This window comes from Grampus griseus (assembly GCF_964374135.1).
Source record: "Grampus griseus genome assembly, chromosome: 19".
NCBI lineage: Eukaryota > Metazoa > Chordata > Mammalia > Artiodactyla > Delphinidae > Grampus > Grampus griseus.
Genome location: NC_139013.1, coordinates 15736702 through 15759538, shown reverse-complemented (window position 1 = coordinate 15759538; position 22837 = coordinate 15736702). Strand labels below are relative to the sequence as shown.

Genomic DNA, 22837 nt, shown 5'->3' with positions numbered 1-22837 from the left:
TCTTTCCCCAGAACAGTCCCTCTGTCACAGGCCCAACCCTTTACCCACCTATGCCAACATTTGGCAAAAATCCCCAGAAAGGAGAAAAACTGTCTGATTTCTGTTTACTTAAGATGGATCCTTCATTCACTGGAATTCAGCTTCTTGAGATTTTACCCTTTACGTTCCATAGTTCTTCGATGATTTTAAAATATGAATTTTTAGTTATTCTTTTATTCATAATCGTGAGGGAGGAAAACGTTCTGCCGTGACCTTCTACATCCTCCAGGCATGGAATCTGGACCTTTTAAGATAGGAGTCAGATCTTGTGCTTTCCTGGTTAATATCTCCAATGGCTTCCCTTCACACTTCAGATCCAAACTCCACACCATGAACATGGCTACCATGACCTCATGGCTCTGGGTGATATGTTCCCTGCTCACCATTCCACACTGACTTCTTAACATATTTCCGTGGCTATCCTCCAGGCTTGCTGGCTTTTCCCCTTTTCCTACTCTTTCTTACCTCGGGAAGATTACACTTGGTGTTCTGTCTGCTTGATTCTCTCTTCTCCTGGTAATTCTATAGCCCTCTCCTTCTCATGCTTCAGGCAGGCCGCAGCTCAACTGTCACCTCTTAAGAGAGGCTTTTCCTAGATACATGCACCCCTGTGTTCACAGCAGCACTATTTACAATAGCCAAGACATGGAAACAACCTAAATATCCATCGACAGATGAATGGATAAAAAAGATGTGGGATATATATATATATATATATATATATATATATATATATACACAATGGAATACTATTCAGCCATAAAAAATAATGAAATAATGCCATTGCAGCTACATGGATGGACCTAGAGATTATCATACTAAGTGAAGTAAATCAGAAAGAGAAAGACAAATACCATATGCTATCACTTATATGTGGAATCGAAAATATGGCACAAATGAACTTATCTATGAAACAGAAACAGACTCACAGACACAGAGAACAGACTTGTGATTGGCAAGGGGTTGGGGAGTTACAGAGTGGGAGTTTAGGAATAGCAGATGTGAACTATTATATGGATAAACGACAAGGTCCTACTGTACAGCACAGGGAAATATATTCAATATCCTGTGATAAACCATAATGGAAAAGAATATGAAAAAGTATATATACTTATACATATATATACGTATATATCTGTATAACTGAATCATTTTGCTGAACACCAGAAACTAACACAACATTGTGAATCAACTACACTTCAATAAATTTTCACACACCCCCAAAAGAGGTTTTCCTGAACACGTTATCATATGTGTCTCCCTTCCATCCTCCAGCCACCTTTATATTATTTATGATGGTCCAAAGTAACCTTGTTAAGTTGCGTTTCCTTATTTATGTTCTAACTTCCCTCAAGATAACATATATTTTCTGAAGCCATGGCCTAATCTGTCCTGTTCAGCACTGACTCCTGTGGCCCTAGCCCAATGCCTAGCACACAGGAAGTGTGCAATAACCTGTTGAATGAATGAAGGATGAAGCCTCCAGGATACTAATAGGAGTTGTTAGTACATGGGGTCGTGTAAAGGCATATACCAATCACACAAATACACATACACAATCACGCAGAAGGCATCACGTGGACTGCTCCCAGAAGAGGTGGCAGAGGGAAGACTTCCTCCATGGGGCAGGGACAGGGTACTACTGTCCAAATCCAAGTCCAGAAGTTCCCAGGGGAGAAAGAAGGCCTGGTACTATGAGGGGCACGGGGCATATGCCAAAAAGGTCTCCCGGCTCATGGTTCTGCTAGGTGTTCTGAGTTGTCTTGTGGCATAAAGATGAACAGGAGCACTAATTGGCCTAGAATCACGGCCACGTTGCTGAAGCCCAAGGCCAACTTCGAATTTTTCTTTGCTCTGACTTTGTTTTCCAACTGTTTGCTTTCCATGTCTGTGGAGGTGAAGACAGCCTGATGTTTTTCTAAAAAGGGGCAAAATAAAGGAAGGGTCCCCTGGAGAGAACCTGGAGCCCATGATCAGGATCAGGGGAGGAAGGATGAGGCGGAGGAGAGGAGGAAGCAATGGAGTGAGACGGTGCAGGGGGCCTGGGCAGGACCAGGCAGGAAGGGGCATACGGGGATCTGAGGGAAGAAGCAGGGTCAGCAGGATGGTGAACAGGGTCAGGACAAATCCCAGGGTAGCAGGGAGGGTGGAATGGAGAAGGGGCTGGGGCTAGTACTAGAGAGGAGGGGGAGCTGGGCAGGGGCCAGCTCCTGTGGCACCCGTGGAAGGGGAAAGGGGGCAGGCTTGGGGGTGTTCTGCAGAGGCAGAACTATGGCTCATCCCCACCCATCAAGCAGGAGAACCCTGGCAGGTATCCCCAGTGGGAAGAAGTAGAAAACTGAAAAAATGGACAGCAGCGTGTAGTCCTTCACAGGAATGTTGAAGGCTGTCTTGTAGACCGGCTGCATCACAGTGACCTTGAACTCTGTGGCCCGGACATCAGCCACAGCAGCCATGGACTCCAGCAGAGGGGGTGGGGTGTACAGAGGGACCAAGAAAGGTCAGCAGATGCTGAGTAACGGGGACTCGCAGGATCAATCCCACCAACAGGAGGGTGCTGGAAATACTTGCCCCACAATGACCCTGGCCACCACTATGGGAAAACGGACCCTGTGGCACCACAATGGCTCCATGTAATACTCCCACTGGCCCTATAACACCCACCAAGTAACTTAGAAACGCTGAATGTTTCTTCTGTCTCCCTAAACCCATCCCTGCTCTCCAATAACGTGCTCCATCCTGGTTTGCGGGTGCTATCCAGTTAGTTAAGCCTGGTCCTACCAAATTATTGAGCGCTCCCCTTTTCGTCTAAAAAGTGCTCAGTTTGGAGGTTAAATTAAATGGTCACTTTAGCCCAGGGATGCTAAAACTTGAGCATACAACTGAGTCACCTGGAGGACTTATTGAAACGGAAAGCTGAGCCCCATCCCCAGAGTTTCTGATTCCTTAGCTCTGGGGCAGGGTTCAAGAGTGTACATTTCTAACAAGTTCCCAGGTGAGGCTGCTACTGCAGGCTAGGGACCAGGCTTTGAGAACCACTGCTTTAGATGATTACTTACTCTCTGCACCCCTCTAACCCTCTCGTCACTTCTGTAATCCTTTGTCTGTACCTGTTGCAGCAAAAATAGAAATGAGACTTTTCTGATAAACAAGGAAAATAAGCAACAATGAACAGGCTGGGGAAACAGCATAAACAGGCCTGAAAGAGTTAAGTAATCTTGGTTATTCTTTAGCTGTTACTACTAACACACACTTGTAGCTAGACTTGTCCTTCACAACGCTAAACAAAGCTAATTACTCTCTGATTCCATAAGAATTGTACCCTGCACCCAGAATTTACTCTCGCTGCATTCTCTTGTAGCTAATCACCCCTTGTACCTGTTTACATTTCAGAAAGGAGGTCACAGGCCAGTAACCCAGGGATGAACGGACCCAATTACCAGGCTGCCTGATGCCAGCAGTGACTGTTTTAAAATATTGCAAGAAGAAGAAGAATGCAAGACCTTCACCACTTTGATCCTTATCGCTTACCCTGGACTGCGAGTTCCACCTATAAGACCCTCTGTAATTCCCCAGGATGGGGTGGGACAGTTCTTGAGGTGCTAGTCTACTGTGTCTTCCCTTTGCCTGACAAAGAAAATAAAAAGCCTCTCTACTTCTTATCTTCCAAATCTCTATCTCCGTATTTTTATTCGGCATCAATGCATAGGGGGCCAAGATTTGGCAACATAGCTCATATTCCCCATCCTGTAACTCTGCCCTAGTCCTGCTTCATTCCTCTCCCTGATCCTATAACTCTCTTCCTGTCCGTCATAACACCTCCCATAACCCATGCATCCTCCCATAACCTCCCTGTCCCCCATAATTCCCTGTTCCCCATAACCCCCTCCTATGACTTGTCTGTCCTACACTCCCCTGCCTCTATACACCCTTCCATTTTTTCATATAAATCCCTTCCTGTCTCCCCCAGAACCCCTTCTTGAGACTCCATAACCTCCCCTTGGTCCTTTCCTAACCCTCTCCCTGTCCCACAAGAACCTCCTTATCCCATGTAACCCTCTCCTGGACCCCTATAATCTTCTCTTTGTCTCCCATAACCTTTTCCCATTCTTTTCTAACCTCCAGCCTCCTTCCCACACAAATCCCTTCCTTTTCCCAAAAAACATTCCTGCGACCCTACAGTTCCCTCCTGGACACTCAGACACCCATCATCCCCCTGTCTATCCCATATTAGCTCTGGCTGTCCTCTCCTGACTCCCTCCCTGTTCCCTTAAACTCCCCACTCTTTCCCGATCAGCATCCACAGTTAATGCCACAGCTGTCCGCTCACTCATCCTCGTCCTGGGGCTGCCCTGGCGAGTTGAGTCACAGCGGCGCGGCCTCTTTTGGTTACCACTTTATTGTGATTGGCTGCCCTGATACGGAGGATGCTGGGAGGGCGGTGCCTCAAGCATTTAGATCCAGATTCTGCTTGGTTCAATGTACTAAGGAAGCGTTACTTAGGCACGCCTCCCCACCCCTGTTCTCTGCCTGTCCTCTTGACTGATTCAATGAACAAAGGTGTGGGGTTTCAACTATTTGCCTTTTTAAAAAAATTAATTTAGTTACTTAGTTTTAGCTGTGTTGGGTCTTTGTTGCTGCGCGCGGGCTTTCTCTAGTTGCAGAGAGCGGGGGGCTACTCTTCGTTGCAGTGGCGGACTTATCGCGGTGGCTTCTCTTATTGCGGAGCACGGGCTCTAGGCGCGCGGGCTTCAGTAGTTGCGGCTCGCGGGCTCTAGAGCGCAGGCTCAGTAGTTGAAGCGCATGGGTTTAGTTACTGCGTGGCATGTGGGGTCTTCCCGGACCAGGGCTCGAATCCATGTGCCCTGCATTGGCAGATAGATTCTTAACCACTGCGCCACCAGGTAAGTCTCAACTATTTGCTTTTGTTGTTGTTCCCAATTTGAACTCCTGATTGACTCAGTGAATGAAGTGGGTGGGCCTCAAGTACTGGCTAGTACATTCTGGGTTGATTCTTTAATAGGCAAAGGGCAGTATGTAATTTTTTTTTAACATGTAAATATTGGAAGCCTACAGTGCACCAGGCAGTGCTCTGCTCTTGAAGGCCAAGCGGCAACCAAGAGAGACAAAGCCACAGCCCTCCCGGAGTTCGCAGTCCATGGGGTAGATGGGGAGAAGTACAGGGAAAACCTGAATAAATAAACTAAATGATTTCAGAGAGGACCAAGGGCTATGGGGAATAACTAGGACATAAGGGATAGGGACCCAGGAGGGTGACACGAGGTGAAATGGGGAGTGAGGAGGTCAAGCAAGACCTGTCTGGGGAGAGGACATCCAAGCCTGGATGAGGGGCTAGCCATGAGACGATCAGGGTGAAAGAGTTCCAGGCAGGGGGAATGGCAAGTGCAAAGGTCCTGAGGTGGGAAAGAGAGTTGTGTGATCCAGAAACAGAAACAAAGGCAGTGTGGTTAGAGTGTGGAGGCAAGAGGAGAGGAACAGACCAAGGCAGAGCCTGAACACCTGGGTGAGGGATTTGGGGTTGATCCCAAGAGCCATGGGAACATGGAGGGTTTAAGCCAAGGAGGGGGAGAATCTGATTTAGATTGTGGGGTTGCTCCGGCTGCCCTGAGCAGACTGGAGAGTGGAAGGCAGAAGGTTTCTGTTTTGCCTGAGGACAGAGCCTGGCAGTTTCATTCTTACAGAGAATGAGGCAGTGCCCTGACCCCTGGGTCCCTTGGACACGGTGGGATTTGGATATGGAAAGGAAGAGCATTCGGCAGAGAGAAGGAGCCAGGAAGCCTCAGCCAGGAACAAGCCACGTGGGACCTGAGTGTGTCTGTATCTGTCTGTGCATGTGTGTGTTGATCTCCTAAGACGATGGACTCAGCGATGCCCTTCACATCTTAGGCAGTCACCCTCCTCAGTCTCTGCAAGCATGGAAGCTGGAAGGTGTAGGGGTCGTGTAGGCAGAAATCATACTGCCCTACGGTGCTCCTTATCTCATACCAGAGAAATCACCAACACAGGCCAATAAGAATGAGAACCCCCTTCCATGGCTGAGAGTTCCTTGGCTGGTGTATTTCTTGCCTGGTGGATCCCATGGCTGGTGGTCATGTGTCTCTTGGCCAGTGGGCTACGTCCCAGGGAGACCATCGCTCCCTCTAACCACTAAGGGTTTACTGTGCAACACTACCCAGAGCCATTGCTTGGTGGCATGTCAGCAAGCAAAAGTGAACTTCAAGGGCTGTGCCGCCTCATGCTCCCCCCAGGGGCTCACCCAACTTCTGAAGTTCCCTTAGATTACACAATCTAGAGTCTTCTTTGACCACAAAACCAGGTATAAGGGCAGGACTAGGAGAAAAGCTGAAAACAGAGCTAGGTACTTGTGCCTGGAGCCTGCCTGCCTACTGTAAAAATTAGTAAAAATAAATCTTAATCGAGTAGAGCTAGAAGACCAGAAGGGGGCACTCCTGTGCCCTGAATCAATAGCAGAGCCCAACAGGAAGAAGAAAGATGCCTCTTCTTTCCTGACAAGGATTCAGTCAATGAAAAGCCCTCAGCTCTTTGTTTACTATAGCCTTCCCAACTTCCTTTTCCCCACTTAAAAGTGTCCCCCTTCCCTTGCATTTCGGGGACTTGCACATGGCTCACCATGGTCGCAGACCCCAACTGCAATTCTCTGCTGATCCCAAATAAACCTATCTTTGCTGGAGAAATATCTGGCAGTCTATTTGTTTCAGCTCAGTGCTACTCTGTGCTTCTTGTTCTGTAAAAGAATTGGTTTTCTTCTTGCAACCAATGAATACAGATGGATTCCTACATTCTTGCTAAAATTTGTTGACAACAGTCTTTTTAATTTCGGTTTGAATTTCCCTAACGACGAAGGATGTTAATCACCCTGCACGTGCTATGGCCATGTAGAAATTATATTTTGTGAAATGCATGTTCATGTTTTTGTTCATTAAAAATGTTGAACTGCTCGCTTTTCTCTTTTTGCAAATATTTTCTTTCAATTTGTGACAACTTTTCACATTCTTAGTGGTGTCTTCACAAGAAGAAGTGTTAAATTTTAATAAAGTCCAATTATTTTAAATATTATGCTTAGGCTTTTTTGAGTCTTCTTTAGTAAATCTTTGTCTACCTATCCAAAGGTTATAAAAAATACTCTCTTGTGTTTTCTCATAGAAGTTTTATAGTTTTAGCTTTCATATCTAGGTCTGTGATCCATCCTGAATTAATTTCATAGCTAGCACCCTGGACAGCACAGTTGTAGGTTGATATTATGCAAAAAGTGATGTGGTATGAAGTAAGGAAGGATTCAACATTCATTTTCTCACTATATTGATACACAGTTTCATTAGCATTAATTGACAAGACTTTCCTGACCCCATTGTATTAAACTGGCACCTTTGTCTTAAACCAAGTGACTGTGTACATGTTAGTCTATGTCTGCACTCGTTGTTTTGCTTCACTGGTCTCTTTGTCTATATTTATACCAATATCACACCGTCATACTGTAGGTCTTACAGTAAGCATTGAAAGTTATATAGTGTAAACCCCCAACCATGTTCTTCTTCAAGATTGTTGTAGCTCTTCTAGAGGCTTTGATTTTCCCCATACGTTTTATTTTATTTTATTGGAGTATAGTTGATTTACAATGTTGTGTTAGTTTCAGGTGTACAGTAAAGTGGGTTAGTTATACATATACATATATCTACTCTTTTTTAGACTCTTTTCCCATATAGGCCATTACAGAATATTGAGTAGAGTTCCCTGTGCTCTACAGTAGGTCCTTATTAGTTATCTGTTTTATATAAAGTAGTGTGTATATGTCAATCCCAATCTTCTGACTTATCCCTACCCCTGCCACACGCTTTAGAATCAAATTGTCATGTTCTATAAACATGCTTATCATGTTTATTGCTTCTCCTTCCAGTGAGGCAAACTTTCTAATCCAACCCCAGCTACTCATTTTGGCAAGAATTCAGAAAAATCTTACGGGGAAAACTGGCAGGCAGGAAAACCCAATTGCACACATTCAGCTCCTTTAGTTTCTAATCTCTCACGTCTCCCTAAATAGCCATTAAAGCTCCACTGGTGAGCTTCCCTGGTGGCGCAGTGGTTGAGAGTCCGCCTGCTGATGCAGGGGACGTGGGTTCGTGCCCTGGTCCAGGAGGATCCCGCATGCCGCGGAGGGGCTGGGCCCGTGAGCCATGGCTGCTGGGCCTGCGCGTCTGGAGCCTGTGCTCCGCAACGGGAGAGGCCACAACAGTGAGAGGCCTGCGTACCGCAAAAAAACAACAACAACAACAAAAAACAGTATGGTGCTGGTAGAAAAACAGACACATATCAATGGAACAAAACAGAGAGCACAGAAATAAATCCACCCTCATATGGTCAATTAATCTACAACAAAGGAGGCAAGAAAATACAATGGGGAAAACACAGTCTCTTCGATAAATGATGGAAAAATTGTACAGCTACATGCAAAGGATGAAAATGACCACTTTCTTATACCATATATAAAAATAAACTCAAAATGGATTAAAGACTTAAATGTAAGACCTGAAATCATAAAACACCTAGAAGAAAACATAGACAGTACACTCTTGACATCAGTCAGCAATATTATTTTTGATGTCTCCTGAGGCAAGGGAAACAAAAGCAAAAATAAACAAATGGGACTACATCAAACTAAAAAGCTTTGCACAACAAAGGAATCCACCATAAAAACAAAAAGGCAAACTACTGAATGAAAGAAGATATTTGCAAAACAATATAACCAACATGGGGTTGATATCCAAAATATACAAAGAACTCATACAATTCAATATCAAAAAAGCAAACAACCCAATTTTAAAAGTGGGTCAGGGACTCCCCTGGTGGCACAGTGGTTAAGAATCCGCCTGTCAATGCAGGGGACATGGGTTCAAGCCCTGCTCTGGGAAGATGCCACATGCCACAAGGCAACGAAGCCCACGTGCCACAACTACTGAGCCTCTGCTCTACAGCCCGCGAGCCACAACTACTGAGCCCGCGGGCCACAACTATTGAAGCCCGTGCACCTACAGCCCGTGCTCCGCAACAAGAGAAGCCACCACAATGAGAAGCACGCGTACTGCAACAAAGAGTAGCCTCTGCTCACCGCAACTAGAGATAGCCCATGCGCAGCAACGAAGACCCAACACAGCCAAAAATAAATTATTAAAAAAAATGAATTCCTACCATTTGCAGCAACATGCATTAACCTGCAGGGTATTATGCTAAGTGAAATAAATCAGAGAAAAACAAACACTATGATTTCACTTTTATGTGGAATTTTTACAAACAAAACACATGAACAAACAAAACAAAACAAAAACAGATTCTTAGATACAGAGAACAAAATGGTGGTCCCCAGTGGGACCTGGTGGGGGAACAGATGAAATAAGTGAAAGGGATTAAGAGATACAAACTTCCTGCTATAAAATAAATAAGTCATGGGGGTGTAATGTACAACATATGGAATCTAGCCAATAATACCGTAACAACTTTGTATGGTGAAAGATAGTAACTGGACTTATTGTAATGATCATTTCATAATGTATAATAATATCAAATCATTATACCTGAAACTAACATAATAGTGCATGTTAATTATAATTCAATTTGTTTTTTTCTTGCCGTGCTGTGCAGTTTGTGGGATTTCAGTTCCCCAACCAGGGACTGAACCCAGGCCCTTGGCAGTGAGAGCATGGAGTCCTAACCACGGGACAGCCAGGGAATTCCCTACAATTCAAATTTTAAATAAATAAAGGGAGGAAGATCTAAAGGATGAGGAGGAGGTAGCCTTTGAAGATAAGAAAGAAGGGTAATTGAGTTGGGGGGGCACAACAGGAATAAAAGCTCAGATGTGAGAGGGAGGGAGTCTTGACAGGTAATGTCCCAATGAGAACATTGCTTTCCTCTCTGGAAAGGTCTTAACCTAAGGATAAGTTCCCTGATAAGTTCAGCCTGATCACTACTTCCACCAGCCCCCTGCAGTGCTTCAGTCCTATCATCCCCTGCCCTGGTTCCATGCCCTGGCCTCAGTATCCTCCTTGTATCAGGGTTCAATCAGAGAGGCTGAACCACTAGGGGAGATATATCAGATAGATAGATCAATCGATAGATAAACAGGGATTTGATTTTATACAATTGGTGGAGTCATTAAGCAATCCTTAATATTGTTGTCTTAGTGTCAGATGCTGGCACTCGAAGTGCACAGGGCAGGCTGTTGTTAGGAAGGGAAGACAGATGTAAAATGGGGGGAAGCTAGGACAAGCTGGAACAAGCTTGCCTCTGACCTTGTTGGTATGAGCAGCCACAGAAGAAGCTGGAGCTCAACACACATATGGCCCAGGAGTTGGAGAAGTTGAAGGAAGAGCCAGGAGAAGGTGAAACAATTGCTGGCCTGGCTGCTGCCCTATGCAAACATGATGAGCCAGCAGCCAGCCAGTGACAACCTGTGTGATCTACAAAAGGGCAGCTGCTTCACTTCTCCCCTCCAAATCTTGCCCAAGAATCTCTTCCATCCCATCATAACTGGACACAGAAGGTGATTCTAGGAAATAGCTCATTCAACCTAGTCAAGTGGACACATTACAAAGCCACCACACAGAGACTGGAGGAGAGTGGGGAGAAGATGGTTAGTGGTTGCTGGGGAGATGGTCACATGACCAGCTCTGCTCTCTCTTCGGTGTCTTGAGAGGATGTGCCTAATAATCCCTATTGGCTTTTTTTAGAGCTGGAGGGGAAACTGCTGGCAATTATTCCTTATTTGCCTTTAATTTTTTATCCAAAACAGATAAAGAATCCTTTCATAATTATATAGCTTGAGTCAAGGTGCATCTGATTAACTGCCATTAGTTTATGGTTATAGATATTCATTAAACAATATTCCAGCTTTCGGCCAATTCTTTTGTTTAATAGACTTTTTTTTTGTGAGAAGTCTTATGCTTAGAGAAAAACCACACAAAAAATAAAGTTCCCATCTACGTCTCCTCCCTCCACACACATTTTCCCCTATTATTACCATCTTGCAGGAGGATGGTACCTTTGTTACTATTGATGATCAAGAGTGAAACATTATTCCTAACCAGAATCCATACCTTACGTTAGGGCTCACTCTGTGTTGTACAGTTCTATGGCTTTTTACAAATGCATAATATGACATATCCATCATTACAGTATCATACAAAATAGTTTCCCCCTCCTAAAAAAATCACCCTTTGTGTTCCACCTTTTCCTCCTTACCCCCCACCCACTGGCCACTACCATCTTTTTACTGATCTCTATAGTTTTGCCTTTTCCACAATGCCACACAGTTGCAATCATACAGCATATGGCCTTTTCAGATTGTCTTCCAAAGCGGCTTTATCATTTTGCATTCCCACCAGCCATGAATGAGAGCTCCTATTGCTCCACATCCTCAGCAGCATTTGGTGTTGTCATTGTCTTGGATTTTAGACATTCTAATAGGTATGTAGAGGTAACCCATTATTGTTTTAATGTGCAGCTCGCTGAGGACCTATAATGTTGAACAACTTTTCGTATGCTTATTTGCATTTATCTGTATATCATCTTTGGTGAGACACCAGTTCATAACTTTCATCCATTTTTAAATTGGATTATTTATTTTCTTATGGTTGAGTTTTAAGAGTTCTTTGCATATTTTGGATACTCATCAATAATCAGATATGTGTTTTGCAAATACTTTCTCCCAGTCTGTGACTTGTCTTTTCATTCCTTTAACAGCCAGTACTTTCTAAAGTCCCTTGAAAAAGTCCCCAGTACTTTCTAACAGCCAGTACTTTCTAAAGTACTTTCTAAAGTCCCAGAGGCCCTTGGCAAACATGCTGTCTAATTGATTTTCTTTTTTTTTTAACAGCAAAACAACCCACAAAGGTTGGAAGGGTGGAGATGCTTGAAAGAAATGGAAAGTTGAGAAATCAGGATGGTGGAGTAGCAGCTGCTAGTCTTTCTTCCAGGAAGCCCATCTGGATTACATCAGCCCCTGGCACCCTCTTCTGCATCTCAGCCCTTATGAAGAATTTGAAGCTGAACTCAGCTTCTCCCCGAAATCTGCTATTTAGTGGTGACATCATGGTCCCCCTTTCCCTGGACTAGAGGCTCGGCTGACCCTTGGATGTCCCCTCTGTGGGTGTCCTCACACCCACAGAGTCTCACATTGTTATCAGCATCTCCCCCAAAGCTGCCCCTTCTCTCACCTCCCCATTTCAAGGTCTGTTCCACCTAATCCCCAGCCTAGAGCCCTGGATCTCAACCCTCAACAGCCAGTCAACCTCACATGACCCATCCACTCAGTCTCCTCTCTTCTCCACAGCCCTACAGTGGTCCAGCACTGTCCTCAACCCCTTCCTCCCTTCATCCTGCTCCATCCTCCTCCCAGCGTTCCCAGCTTTAGTCTCACCCCCACCACCTTTCCTGCCATTTGTTTCTTCAACAACTATTTAGAGCGTCAGGCTCTGTACTGGACACTGAGGACAGTGATGAATCATATTGAATGAAAAGTCCCTGAATGTTGCCATTTCTCAGGGCCATGTCTGAGATTGAGTGGGCTCTCCAGAACTCCACCCCTAGTATCCAGTGCTTTCTGGGGCACTCCATAGACCTCTCACATTCCTTGTGTCCCAAATTGACCCACCCCTGCTGCTTATGTTCTACCATCCCTACCTGGTGATGCGTCTGTGTCCCTCACTGAACTGGTAGCTCCAGTAGCTGGGGCTCGAGTAGCTGAGACTGGGGCTCGAGTAGCTGAGACTGGGGCTGTCTCAGCCACCGGGGTGTCCCCAGCACAGGGTCAGCTCACGAATGTTACAGAATGGTAAGGACGAACGAATACCTAGAAGAAAGCATGCCAGAGAGATATTAGGGTCATGCCATCTGCCCTCTATCCCTCACTCAGACCTGACACCCTGTTTCTGAAACCAAAAAGCAGTAAATTTGGCATCTCCTCGCCTGATTCTCATCCTTCTGGGATGAAAGTCCCATTTTGTCAAGAAAATGAAGGGAGGCATTGGGGACCTTTTGTCTCTTAGGGAACAGATGGTAGTAGGAAGGAGGACGCAGAAGGCTAGCGGGCCCCCACCGTTTCTCCACGCCCCTTTCATCTCCACTCAAAGGGACCGGACCCTCAAACATGAGAAACGTAGATCGGCTCTGACATCTTGCAGAGCCGGAAAGCCCCTGCCTGTCTGGCGATCGATGGCGTCACTTCCGGCGCACTCGTGACGTCAGAGGCGGAAGCCACACTTGAAGAAGGGGCGGGAGGCGGTGGCTGAGGCGCTGTCATGGAGTTAGCGCAGCAAGCGCGGGAACTGGGCTGCTGGGCGGCGGAAGAGATGGAGGCGCCCGTGGCCGCCCGGGCCCCGGAGTCGACGCTGCGCAGGTGAGGACCTCTCTAGGAGTGACGACTCCCCACCCTGGAGATAGAGTCCCGGGGAGTGAGAACCACATCTTCATCTAAGACGCGCCGCCCTCCCCATCCCCCTCTGCCCGAGTGAGAATAACCCTTGAGGGCGCCCCCGCCCCCCGAGTAGCAAATCCAGGCAGAGAATCCTGAACTGTGTGAGGACGTCCTGGCGGTGACTCCAACACTCCCGCGCCCATCCTGTGAGGCCGCCCAGAGTGAGGTCCCTTGCACCAGTGAGTTAGTAATGAATGCCCCCTCCCGGTGGGGAAATTGGATCTCCAGAGTAAGGCTGTCCCTGCAGCACTTCATCACCCACCACACACCCCAGCCCAGCCAGTGAGGACCCTCTGGAGTCAGCAAAGATCACCCCACTGAAGATTGAATGTATAGGAGTGATGACCCACAGCTGATAATGAGAGAGCCCTTCCAGGCAGTATAGCCCTCACCCCCACCTCTGGAAGTGACTGGAGATAACCCTCTCCCAGGAGAAAGGGAGCACTCCACCATGGAATGAGAATACCCCTACACCTAGTGAGAAGCCCACCCTCTCAGTGACTGAGAACTCCCCAGGAGGGAATACCTTACCCCCAAAAGTATGGACCCTCCCTCCCCCAAGAGGTGAGAATTCCCTAGTAAAGACCTTACCCCCCACCACCCTGTGAATGAACATCCTCCACCCTGTGTGACGTCCCAGGCATCCCCTTACATACTTTTCCCACAGGCTGTGTCTGGGCCAGGGGGCCGATATCTGGGCCTACGTCTTGCGGCATGTGCACAGCCAGAGGTGAGCCTGGCTGCATGAGGGAAGCTGTGGCAGGGGAGGGGACCTAGGCGAGTCCTACAGTAACTCCCCTTCTTCCTACCTCTCCACTATAGGAATGTCAAGAAGATCCGGGGAAACCTGCTCTGGTAACTGGTCCTCAAAGCTGTCCCCTCCTGTCTTCCCCAGCCCCCTCAAGCCATGTCCCCACCCACAGCCTCAGCGTCCCGTCTCCCCCTGGAAGTCCCTGTCATCCCCTAACTCTGGCCTCACTTCCTCAGGTATGGCCACCAGGACAGTCCAGAGGTGAGAAGCACGTGCTGCAAGATTTTCTTTCATCCAAAAAGAGGACTTGTAGACCTGCTCTAGCCCCAGCCTTGTGCTGGGTGATGCTAGGGTCACTGTGTCACAAAACAGCCCTGATCCCTGTACTCACAGGGCTTACAGTCTAGGGGGAGAAGGTATGAGCTGTGGTTGGGGGGACATGGATATGGGGCATCAAAGCTGGTGAGGTTGGGAAAAGAGACTGGTTTGGGAGAGATACTGAGACCAATATGGGACCCAATGTGTGCATGGTGCCCAGGTGACATCTGGGGCGGGGGAGACTTCCAGGAGACCTCAGGACTCCCAGGTGTGGGGCTCAGTGGGGAGATGACGACTGGGACAGAGACAAGAAACAGGGTGGGAGGCTAGATGAGGCAATCCCAGGAGGAAGGAGGGGGACAGGATAGTACCATAGTGCTCCTCTGGTCCTAGAAGTTCAGGCACCGAAACTGCCTAGGGAAAACCCTCTGCCACCTAACTGGGCAGGTAAGAGACTGCTGCTCCACACAGGGCAGTCAGGCCAGGCCGAGCCCCAGCCAGGCCATGCATCTGACCCTGTACCTGATTCCACCAGGCCCGTCGGAAGTTGAAGCTGGAAGCCGCTGTTGCCCACCTGCGGGCAGAGATCCTGGAGTTAGACCAGAGCCTGGAGCTGTTGGAGCGAGAGACTGAGGCTCAGGGTGACCCATGGGGCTGGACAGATGGGCAGCAGAACAAGGTTAAGGAAAGTACTGATGGCCGCCCCTGTTCCTCTCACAGACATGGCCATGGAGCAGGCCCTACAGAGCGTGCAAGACACCCAGCGTCGTGCTCTCCTCCTCCGGGCCCAAGCTGGGGCCATGCAAAGACAGCAGCGTGTGCTCCAAGGTCCCATGCAGCAGCTGCAGAATCAGCTCAAGCATTTGCAGGACATAGAGCGGTAAGCCTCAGGTGTCCAGGGAGCAGCCCTCACCAGGCTGGGTAGACACATTCTTAAAGACCCAGTGCTCTGCCCTGAACGCTTCTTGGGTTCCAGAATTCTGAGCTCCACTCCTTAAGATATAACATCCATGAGGCCAGGAAGTTTTGTCATCTCAGCCACCTGTATTTCCAGTGCCTAGAATAGTGCCAGCTATATATCTAGAACACCGGTGCGGGGGAAAAAACGGTAAACGGGACAGTCCTGCCCTCATGGACCTCACACTGTGATGCAGAGGAGACAGGTGGTAAACTAGGAGACAGACCCTGTAATCATAGGTAGAGATGAGCGCTATGAAGAAAAGGTGATATGATAGAAAGGGAGAGGGACATCCTGCCCTAGGTATGATGGTCAGAGAAGGCCTCTTTGAGGAGGTAACATTTGAGTTGGGGGAGGAATTTCCATGGAGAGGAACAGCAGAAGCAGAGCCCTGAGCTTGGCATGTGGGAAGAACAGCCAAGAGGCCAGTTCAGCTTAAGTTTCGTAGGCAAGAGGGAGAGCGTGAGGTGGTAGGTTGGAGAGGTGGACAGAGCGCCATGGAGGCATTGGAATTTTATTCTCAGGCTGGATTCATGGCCTGGCTCAGCCACTTACAGCTGTGTGACTTTGGGCAAAGTATTTAACTTCTTTGTGCCTCAGTTTCTAAGTACTATAGAATGGGGATAATATTAATACCTACTTTATAGGGTAGGTATGATAATTGAGTGAGTCAAATCACGCGGAGTGCTTAGAAGAGTTCTAATACCCATTGTTGCTTTTCTGAGTGTAGTGGGGCCACATCACATTGTTTTCAAGGGTTTTGAGCAAAACAATGACATGATCTGTATGAGGTTTTAATAGGATCATTGACTACTGGGTAGAGAGCAGACTGCAGTGGGCAAGAGCAGGGAGACCGATGAGGAGGTTAATGCAGTCATCTAGCCAGGAGATGACAGTGGTCTAATTTGGGGTTGGCCTCTGAGATCAAGGCTAGCTTTGCTGGCAGCGAGAGGGGACACAGACATCTGTGCTGCCAGCTCCCTCCTCCCAGGAACCTCAGCCCCAACTGCACTCCTCTCTCCAGGAAGGCCAAAGTGGATATAAACTTTGGACCCTTGACATCAGCAGCCCTGAGCCTGGAGCCTGTGGTCCTGGTAAGAGTCCTGGGCCATGGGGGAAAAGGTGGGAAGCCTGGGATTCGGTGGACCTTTGGGCCCTCCTCATGCTACACTCCCTTCTTCACAGGGTGATGTCCGAACAGCCTGCAGCCTCCGGACCCAGTTCCTGCAGAAGCTCCTGATGCCTCGGGCCAAGGGAGGCAGCATTCCGTGAGTATCCCTCAACCCCCAAGACCCTGCAAAGAACCTGGGCTTTGGGGGTAGTCACTTGTTACAGACATTGGGCCTCCGGGCTCTGTTAGCCCAGGCCCTGCCCTGATAGGGCTCCCAGGCTGGGAAAAGAGGGAAACAGACGATCATAGACAGTGACAACCCAGGTAGTTGGGGCTGTCAGAGGGTGGGGAGGCCTGAGAGGCGCAGGGAACCCAAATGAAATGCCTTACCCAGCTAAGGAGACAGGACGGGTTCTCTGGTGAGGAGGGTAAAAGGTTGAGAGGGTGTTCCAGGTAAACAGCACACGTGAAGGGGCCCAAGACCAGCGAGTTGATATTAAGTGGGGAACTCAAGTCTGACAGGTGTAGAGAAAGAGCCTGGTTTCCAGTCCTTAAAATGGGGACAATGACAACCCCTACCCTATAGGGTGGTGGTGATCATTAGAGGGTGAGTTGATGTGTTCTGTAACATTCTCTGTCCCCTTCCCCAACTCCACAGAACCCCTCGAGATGATCTCTTTGGAACTTCCTACCAGCAGTGGCTTAGCTCAGTGGAGGTGAGGGGGCTCTCAAAAAGGACACACCCTCTGCCCCATGTAAACCTCAGGGTGCCAGGACCTAACTCGTGATCCTTCCCCTTCTCCATGGGTCCCAGCTCGTAGCCCTCCTCCATCCTGCCCTGACCTCACTCCTCTCCTCACCAGACACTGCTGACAAACCACCCTCCGGGCCACATCCTGGCTGCCTTGGAGCATCTGGCTGCAGAGCGGGAGGCAGAGATCCAGTCCCTGTGCACCGTGGATGAGCTCCAAGATACAGAGATAGCCAGGTGTGGCGTGGATGCTCCCACAGTCAGAGCAGGGCAGTGGGCTGAGTAAATTGGGACAGGTCAGGACCAGGCAGGGTGACCTGCTGATGGGGGTGGAACTGAAACCCAGTAACCAATCTGGCAGGTGGGCTGACATTGGTTACCCCCAAGGGCCCAGGCAAGGGGACAGGTCTCCTCTCTCTGCAGCTCGGCCCCTACTCTCGGCTCCCAGGCCCCAGACCAGCCCAACTCTAGCCAGGCCCTGCCGTCCATGGTGCATCTCATCCAGGTGACCCCCAGGACTCCATCCCCTTCCCAACCCACTCGATCCCCTCCCCCAGCCCCCAACCCCAGGGACCATGCCCACCCTGACTCTGTGCCTCGCTCCAGGAGGGCTGGCAGTCTGTGGCTGCGCTGGTCACCCAGCGGGGCCCCCTCCTGGAGGACCATCAAATCCTGACCCGGCACCTCCAAGGCCTGATGGAGCAGATGGAGAGATGTACTGTGGGATCCAGCGAGAGGTGAGGGGTCTCCATGGGCAGAGGCCTCTAGGCCATCTCTCTCCCAGAGGTTTCAGGTTATTGGACTTTTTCTGCACCTGTGGCTCCTGTTTCTGCATCCCTGCTTGCTCTTCTGGTTTGTCTCCCTGTGCTATGGCTCCTTGTGCATCCTTGCAGATCTGATCTCCCTCCTCTGTGGTGAGTCTTAGTCACCTTCCTTCTCCTTTGCTCTTTTCTACTCGTGCCCCAGGCAGGCATTGGTGCTGGGGCTCCGGAGCTCTGCCCTGTGGGCAGAACTCAAGGCCCTGCGTGCCATGAGCCAGGAGCTGGAGGAGGCTGCTGGGCAGCGGCAGCTTCTGCTCCAGGAGCTACAGGCCAAACAGCAGAGGATCTTGCACTGGCGCCAACTGGTGGTGAGAGGCGGGACTCCGGGAGAAGTGGCAGGGCCTGGTGGAGGGCTGGAGTGAGGCGGGACCCTTAAGATCCAGAACTGGGCCTCCTGGTGAGGGGAGGGGGCCAGGGTGAGACTCCCAAGAGGAATCAGGACCTGTGCAAAGGGGTGAGCAAGGGCAGAGGCTGGAAGGTGACAAGGAAAAGCAGCCCATCTCCGTGACCTCTCTGTTGCCTAGGAGGAGACACAGGAACAGGTCCGCCTGCTCATCAAGGGCAACTCAGCCAGCAAGACGAGCCTGTGCCGGAGCCCTGGGGAGGTGAGATGGGAGTTGGGGCAAATTCTGGGTAGGGCTGGGTTTCCTAGGGAGGGGGCTAAGCGGCCTCACATTGCCCTTCCCATCCCTTTCCTTCCCCACAGGTGCTAGCTTTGGTTCGGCAAAAAGTGGTCCCCACATCTGAGATGCTGGCACCACAGAGCCAGGAGCTGCTTCGGTGTCTAGAGGAGGGAGCCCAGCATCTGCCGCATCTTCTGCTGGGCACCCTGCTGCGGCACAGCCCTGGAGGGTGAGACTGGGCCATCACCATGTCCCCTGCCATGGATGACTGTTGCTCCTTGGGCCCACTCCACAAAATCAATTCCAGTCCTCCCAGTGTTCCCGAGCTGCCAGACCTCACCTTCAGGTCCTCAGCCCCATGCTGGAATCCTAGTCCTCAGACCCACCTCCAAGTTCCTGGGCCTCCTGAGTCCAGCTCCCAGCCCCCAGAGCCTCTGGAACCCAAGCCTCCCTCTCAGTGCCCCACCCAACCTGGATTTTCCCCCACAGGTTGCAGCCCCTCCCTACGGTCCTGCCATCCATCCACCAGCTGCATCCTGCATCCCCAAGAGGCTCCAGCCTCATAGTATTGAGCCACACATTGGGGCTGCCCGCAGGGAAGGTGAGTGCGTGTCCCTTAGGACCCGTCTTCCCACCTCTACCCCCACCCCAGGTGACTGTCCTTCCCCCTTCCTCCAGGCTCCGGAGCTGCTCCTTCCGAAGGCTGCCTCTCTTCGCCAGGACCTTCTGTTCCTCCAGGACCAGCGAAGTCTCCGATGCTGGTATCTGCTCCACATGAAGACCAGCCTGCCGCCAGGACCATCCACCCGGGGTAGGCCTGCCCTGCTTCCTTATCCAGCATCCCAGCCCCTTCCCAGGACCGTCAGCGTCCAGGAGAAATCACAAACACCCACTGCTTATACAGTGTGCTGAGTGCTTTGAGCATGCTCACTAGTTTCATCTGCACAGCAGCCCAGGGGTTCTCTCCGTTTTACAGAGGAGAGAACTGCGAAGCAGAAGGCTTGGTAGCTGCCCAGACAGCCAAGCTGGGATTTGAGTCCAGGCCATCTAACATGGGTCTGTGCTCCTAACCATGAGGCAGCACTGCTCATTGAATTGCCAAATACTCATCCATCACCAAACAGTAGTATACTTGAGTAGTTAGAAAGTGGGCTGTGTAGTTAAACTACCTGGATTCTCTTCTCAGCGCCACCTCTTCCTTGCTGCGTGATCTCCCTGTGCCTCAGCTTCCTCCTCAGTGGAATAAGCATAATCATAATACCTTACAGAGTTGTTGGAAAGATTCAGTCAGGTGACCCAAACAGGGTATTGAGCCGTGCCTGGCTGCAGTAAGCACTCTGTCTCTGGTGTGATTCTAGTCACTGTTATCTGCACATGCACAGTGTCTTCCAGTCCTTACCATAAGGGAAGGGAGCATAAGACCCCAGTTTACAGAGAGGAAGCTGAAACTCAGAAAAGTCATTTATTCCTGGATTCACTCAGCAAGCACTCGCTGGGTATGTGCCATGTGCTGGCGCTGAGAGCTTAATGGGGAAAGAGGTGAGAGCTGTCCAGGAGGAAAGATGGTGTCTCCAGTGGGCCCTGGGAGACAGGTGAGGTTTTGCTTAGGAGTAGTAAGCAGAGGTCACATGATGCACCCCTCAAGTACTAGGCTGAGAGCCTGGGCTCTGTCTTGGGGCTCTGGGGAGCCTTGCAGGGTTCCAAGCAGGAGAGGGAAAGGATCAGGTTTAGGCTGTGAGATCACTCTGGCTGCCATGTGAAGGATGGACCGATAAGAGACTGAGGTTTGGGCCCAAGGAGGAAGGCTGGGGGACAAGTAAGGAAGCAGGGAGGACACTGAGGGTTGGGCCATGGAGATCGAGGGACCATCAGGGGGAAGGAGGAAGGCATTCAGAATGACGCCTCAGGTATGGTGGGCTTGCACATGGTAAGAGGACCTGGGAGGAGAGAGAGGATTAGGAGAGATGCTCAGGTGAAGGCTAGATGATTGGAGACTTGGTGACCCAATGGCTGCAAGGCACCAGGGAGCCAGAGGATTCATTGCTGCCCCCCGGGTTTCTAACCTGCAGAGCTGCTGCAGATCTGGGCATCCCAGGAAAAGGAGCAGAAAGAGAACCTGGGGCAGGCTCTGAAGCGCCTGGAGAACCTGCTGAAACAAGCACTGAAGCGAATCCCCGAGCTGCAGGGAGTTGTGGGGGACTGGTGAGAGGGGGGCACGATGAGGTGGGGGCTGACTGGTGGAACAGGCAGAACTTAGACCGGGCGGGGGTGGGGGTGGGGGGCTGATGACAAGCAGAGCATGGTGCTGAGCGGAGGCCAGAGAAGGTCTGGAGGTCAGGCCTTCCCTCTCATGCCATCCCCTTCTCCAGGTGGGAGCAGCCAGGACAAGCCGCCCTCTCCGGGGAGCTCTGCCAAGGCCTGTCCCTGCCCCAGTGGCAGCTGCGCTGGATCCAGGCCCAAGGCGCCCTGCAGCAGCTGTGCAGATGAAGACGTGGCTCAAAGAGAAGCCCAGAGCTTCGCATTCGTTCACCCCAACACTTCACTTCCCTTAATAAGACTTTCGGAAGAAAGCATTGCCTGGATGCGCCAGCCCATTGTCTCTACCCACACCTGCCGTCCCCCTTCACAGGCTCTTCTGTTTTTCCTCTCAGTTGCCTTGCCACTGTCCTATCATCCCACTAAAGCCAAGAGAATGGGGTACTGTGTGCCCCACCCTACCTGAAACTCTCCTCGTCACTTCTACCCTCAACAAAAAGTAATCAAGCACCTGCTCTAAATACTGAGGATCCAGCACTAAAAAAATGGACAGAAGTCCCAGCCTTCAGGGAGTTGTCATTCTAGGACAGGAGAACAGACCACTGACAAAATAAGTAAGCAAAATATTTAGTATGTGGAAGAACTGCTGTGGAGAAAAAGCGGTTGTAGTGGTGTGATTTTTAAATAGAGGGCTACACAGCAAAGGTGACACTCTGTAAAGGTAGAGAGAGAAGGAAGTACATGGGTATCTGAGGAAGGCTTGCAGAGGGGAAGACTACAGCACATGCAAAGGCCCTGCGTTCAGATGTGTTGGTGTGAGGGCTGAGGAGGCAGTGCATCTGCTGGAAGAGGGGAGGGTTTAAGAGATGACATTGCCTTCTAGTTTTATACAATTTCTTTTGTAAATGTAAATTTTAAATCTCTGAGCCATTTGGAATTTATCTAAATGGATTCAATTTTATTTTAAATATATCTCACTATCATTTATTAAAATTCTCATTCAGAGCAGTGATTGCCTCTGAAGGAGGGCTGGGTGGCAGGGATCAACCAAGGAGGAGACAAACTTTCTCGAGTTGGGAATATGTTGTACATTGAAGGTGGTGGGGTTAAACAGGTGTATAGATTTTTCAGAACTAATCTAGCTGTACTGATTAGATTGTAGCATTTCGCTGTGAATTATCTTCAACTTATAAAGTAAAACTTTACATCCCTAAACTTTATAAAGTAGTTTTAGGTGACTTGAGATGCCACCTTTTCATACACTAAGTTTCCACGGTTAATTTGGCTGCATCTGTGTTCTCTCCAAGTCCACTGTCTGTCTGACGCTTGTGTGCCATCCCCACAGTGTTTTAATTATAAAGGCTGTGTAATACGTCTTAGTACCTGAAATGGCTGATTGCCGTCTTGCTCTTATTTTTCAATGTGTCCCTGTCTCTTGCTAGGTTTTTCTCCCAAATGAAGTGAACTTTATACCCAATTTGCCTGGTCCCAGAAGAAATACAAACATAGATGGGGGTTTTATTGGGGTTGCAGTTAGTTTACAAATTAGGGATATTTGACATCTTTGAGATTTTAAACCTGATTTTCCACCTCCCTTCCCATAACTCCTCTCTTGGCCTCCAGAGCACCCTCACTCTCCCAGTTCTCCTATCCCTGGCTACTCTTTCCCAGTCTTTACACATTTGCCTTCCTATGTACCACC

General features: G+C 49.3%; 1 protein-coding gene across 1 annotated transcript; it reads left to right on the top strand.

The window, feature by feature from the left end:
- Positions 1-13342: 13342 nt before the first annotated feature.
- On the top strand, positions 13343-22509 carry HAUS5 (HAUS augmin like complex subunit 5). Its single transcript, XM_082676693.1, has 19 exons — positions 13343-13468; positions 14214-14276; positions 14369-14401; positions 14534-14558; positions 15151-15256; positions 15336-15495; positions 16598-16667; positions 16759-16841; positions 17343-17400; positions 17548-17672; positions 17859-17940; positions 18042-18172; positions 18402-18564; positions 18781-18861; positions 18963-19108; positions 19369-19480; positions 19558-19690; positions 20949-21081; positions 21249-22509. The coding sequence occupies exons 1-19, from the start codon at positions 13371-13373 to the stop codon at positions 21364-21366; spliced, it is 1920 nt and encodes a 639-aa protein (XP_082532819.1). The 5' UTR covers positions 13343-13370; the 3' UTR covers positions 21367-22509.
- Positions 22510-22837: the final 328 nt, after the last annotated feature.

What these genes read in the sequence shown, in the direction of transcription:
- HAUS5 (XM_082676693.1), top strand. Translation starts at nt 13,371, where the DNA reads ATGGAGTTAGCGCAGCAAGCGCGGGAACTGGGCTGCTGGGCGGCGGAA. An exon ending in GCGAGAGACTGAGGCTCAGG is followed by an intron (nt 15,257 to 15,335) that starts GTGACCCATGGG and finishes TTCCTCTCACAG; the next exon opens with ACATGGCCATGGAGCAGGCC. An exon ending in TGTGCCGGAGCCCTGGGGAG is followed by an intron (nt 18,862 to 18,962) that starts GTGAGATGGGAG and finishes CCTTCCCCACAG; the next exon opens with GTGCTAGCTTTGGTTCGGCA.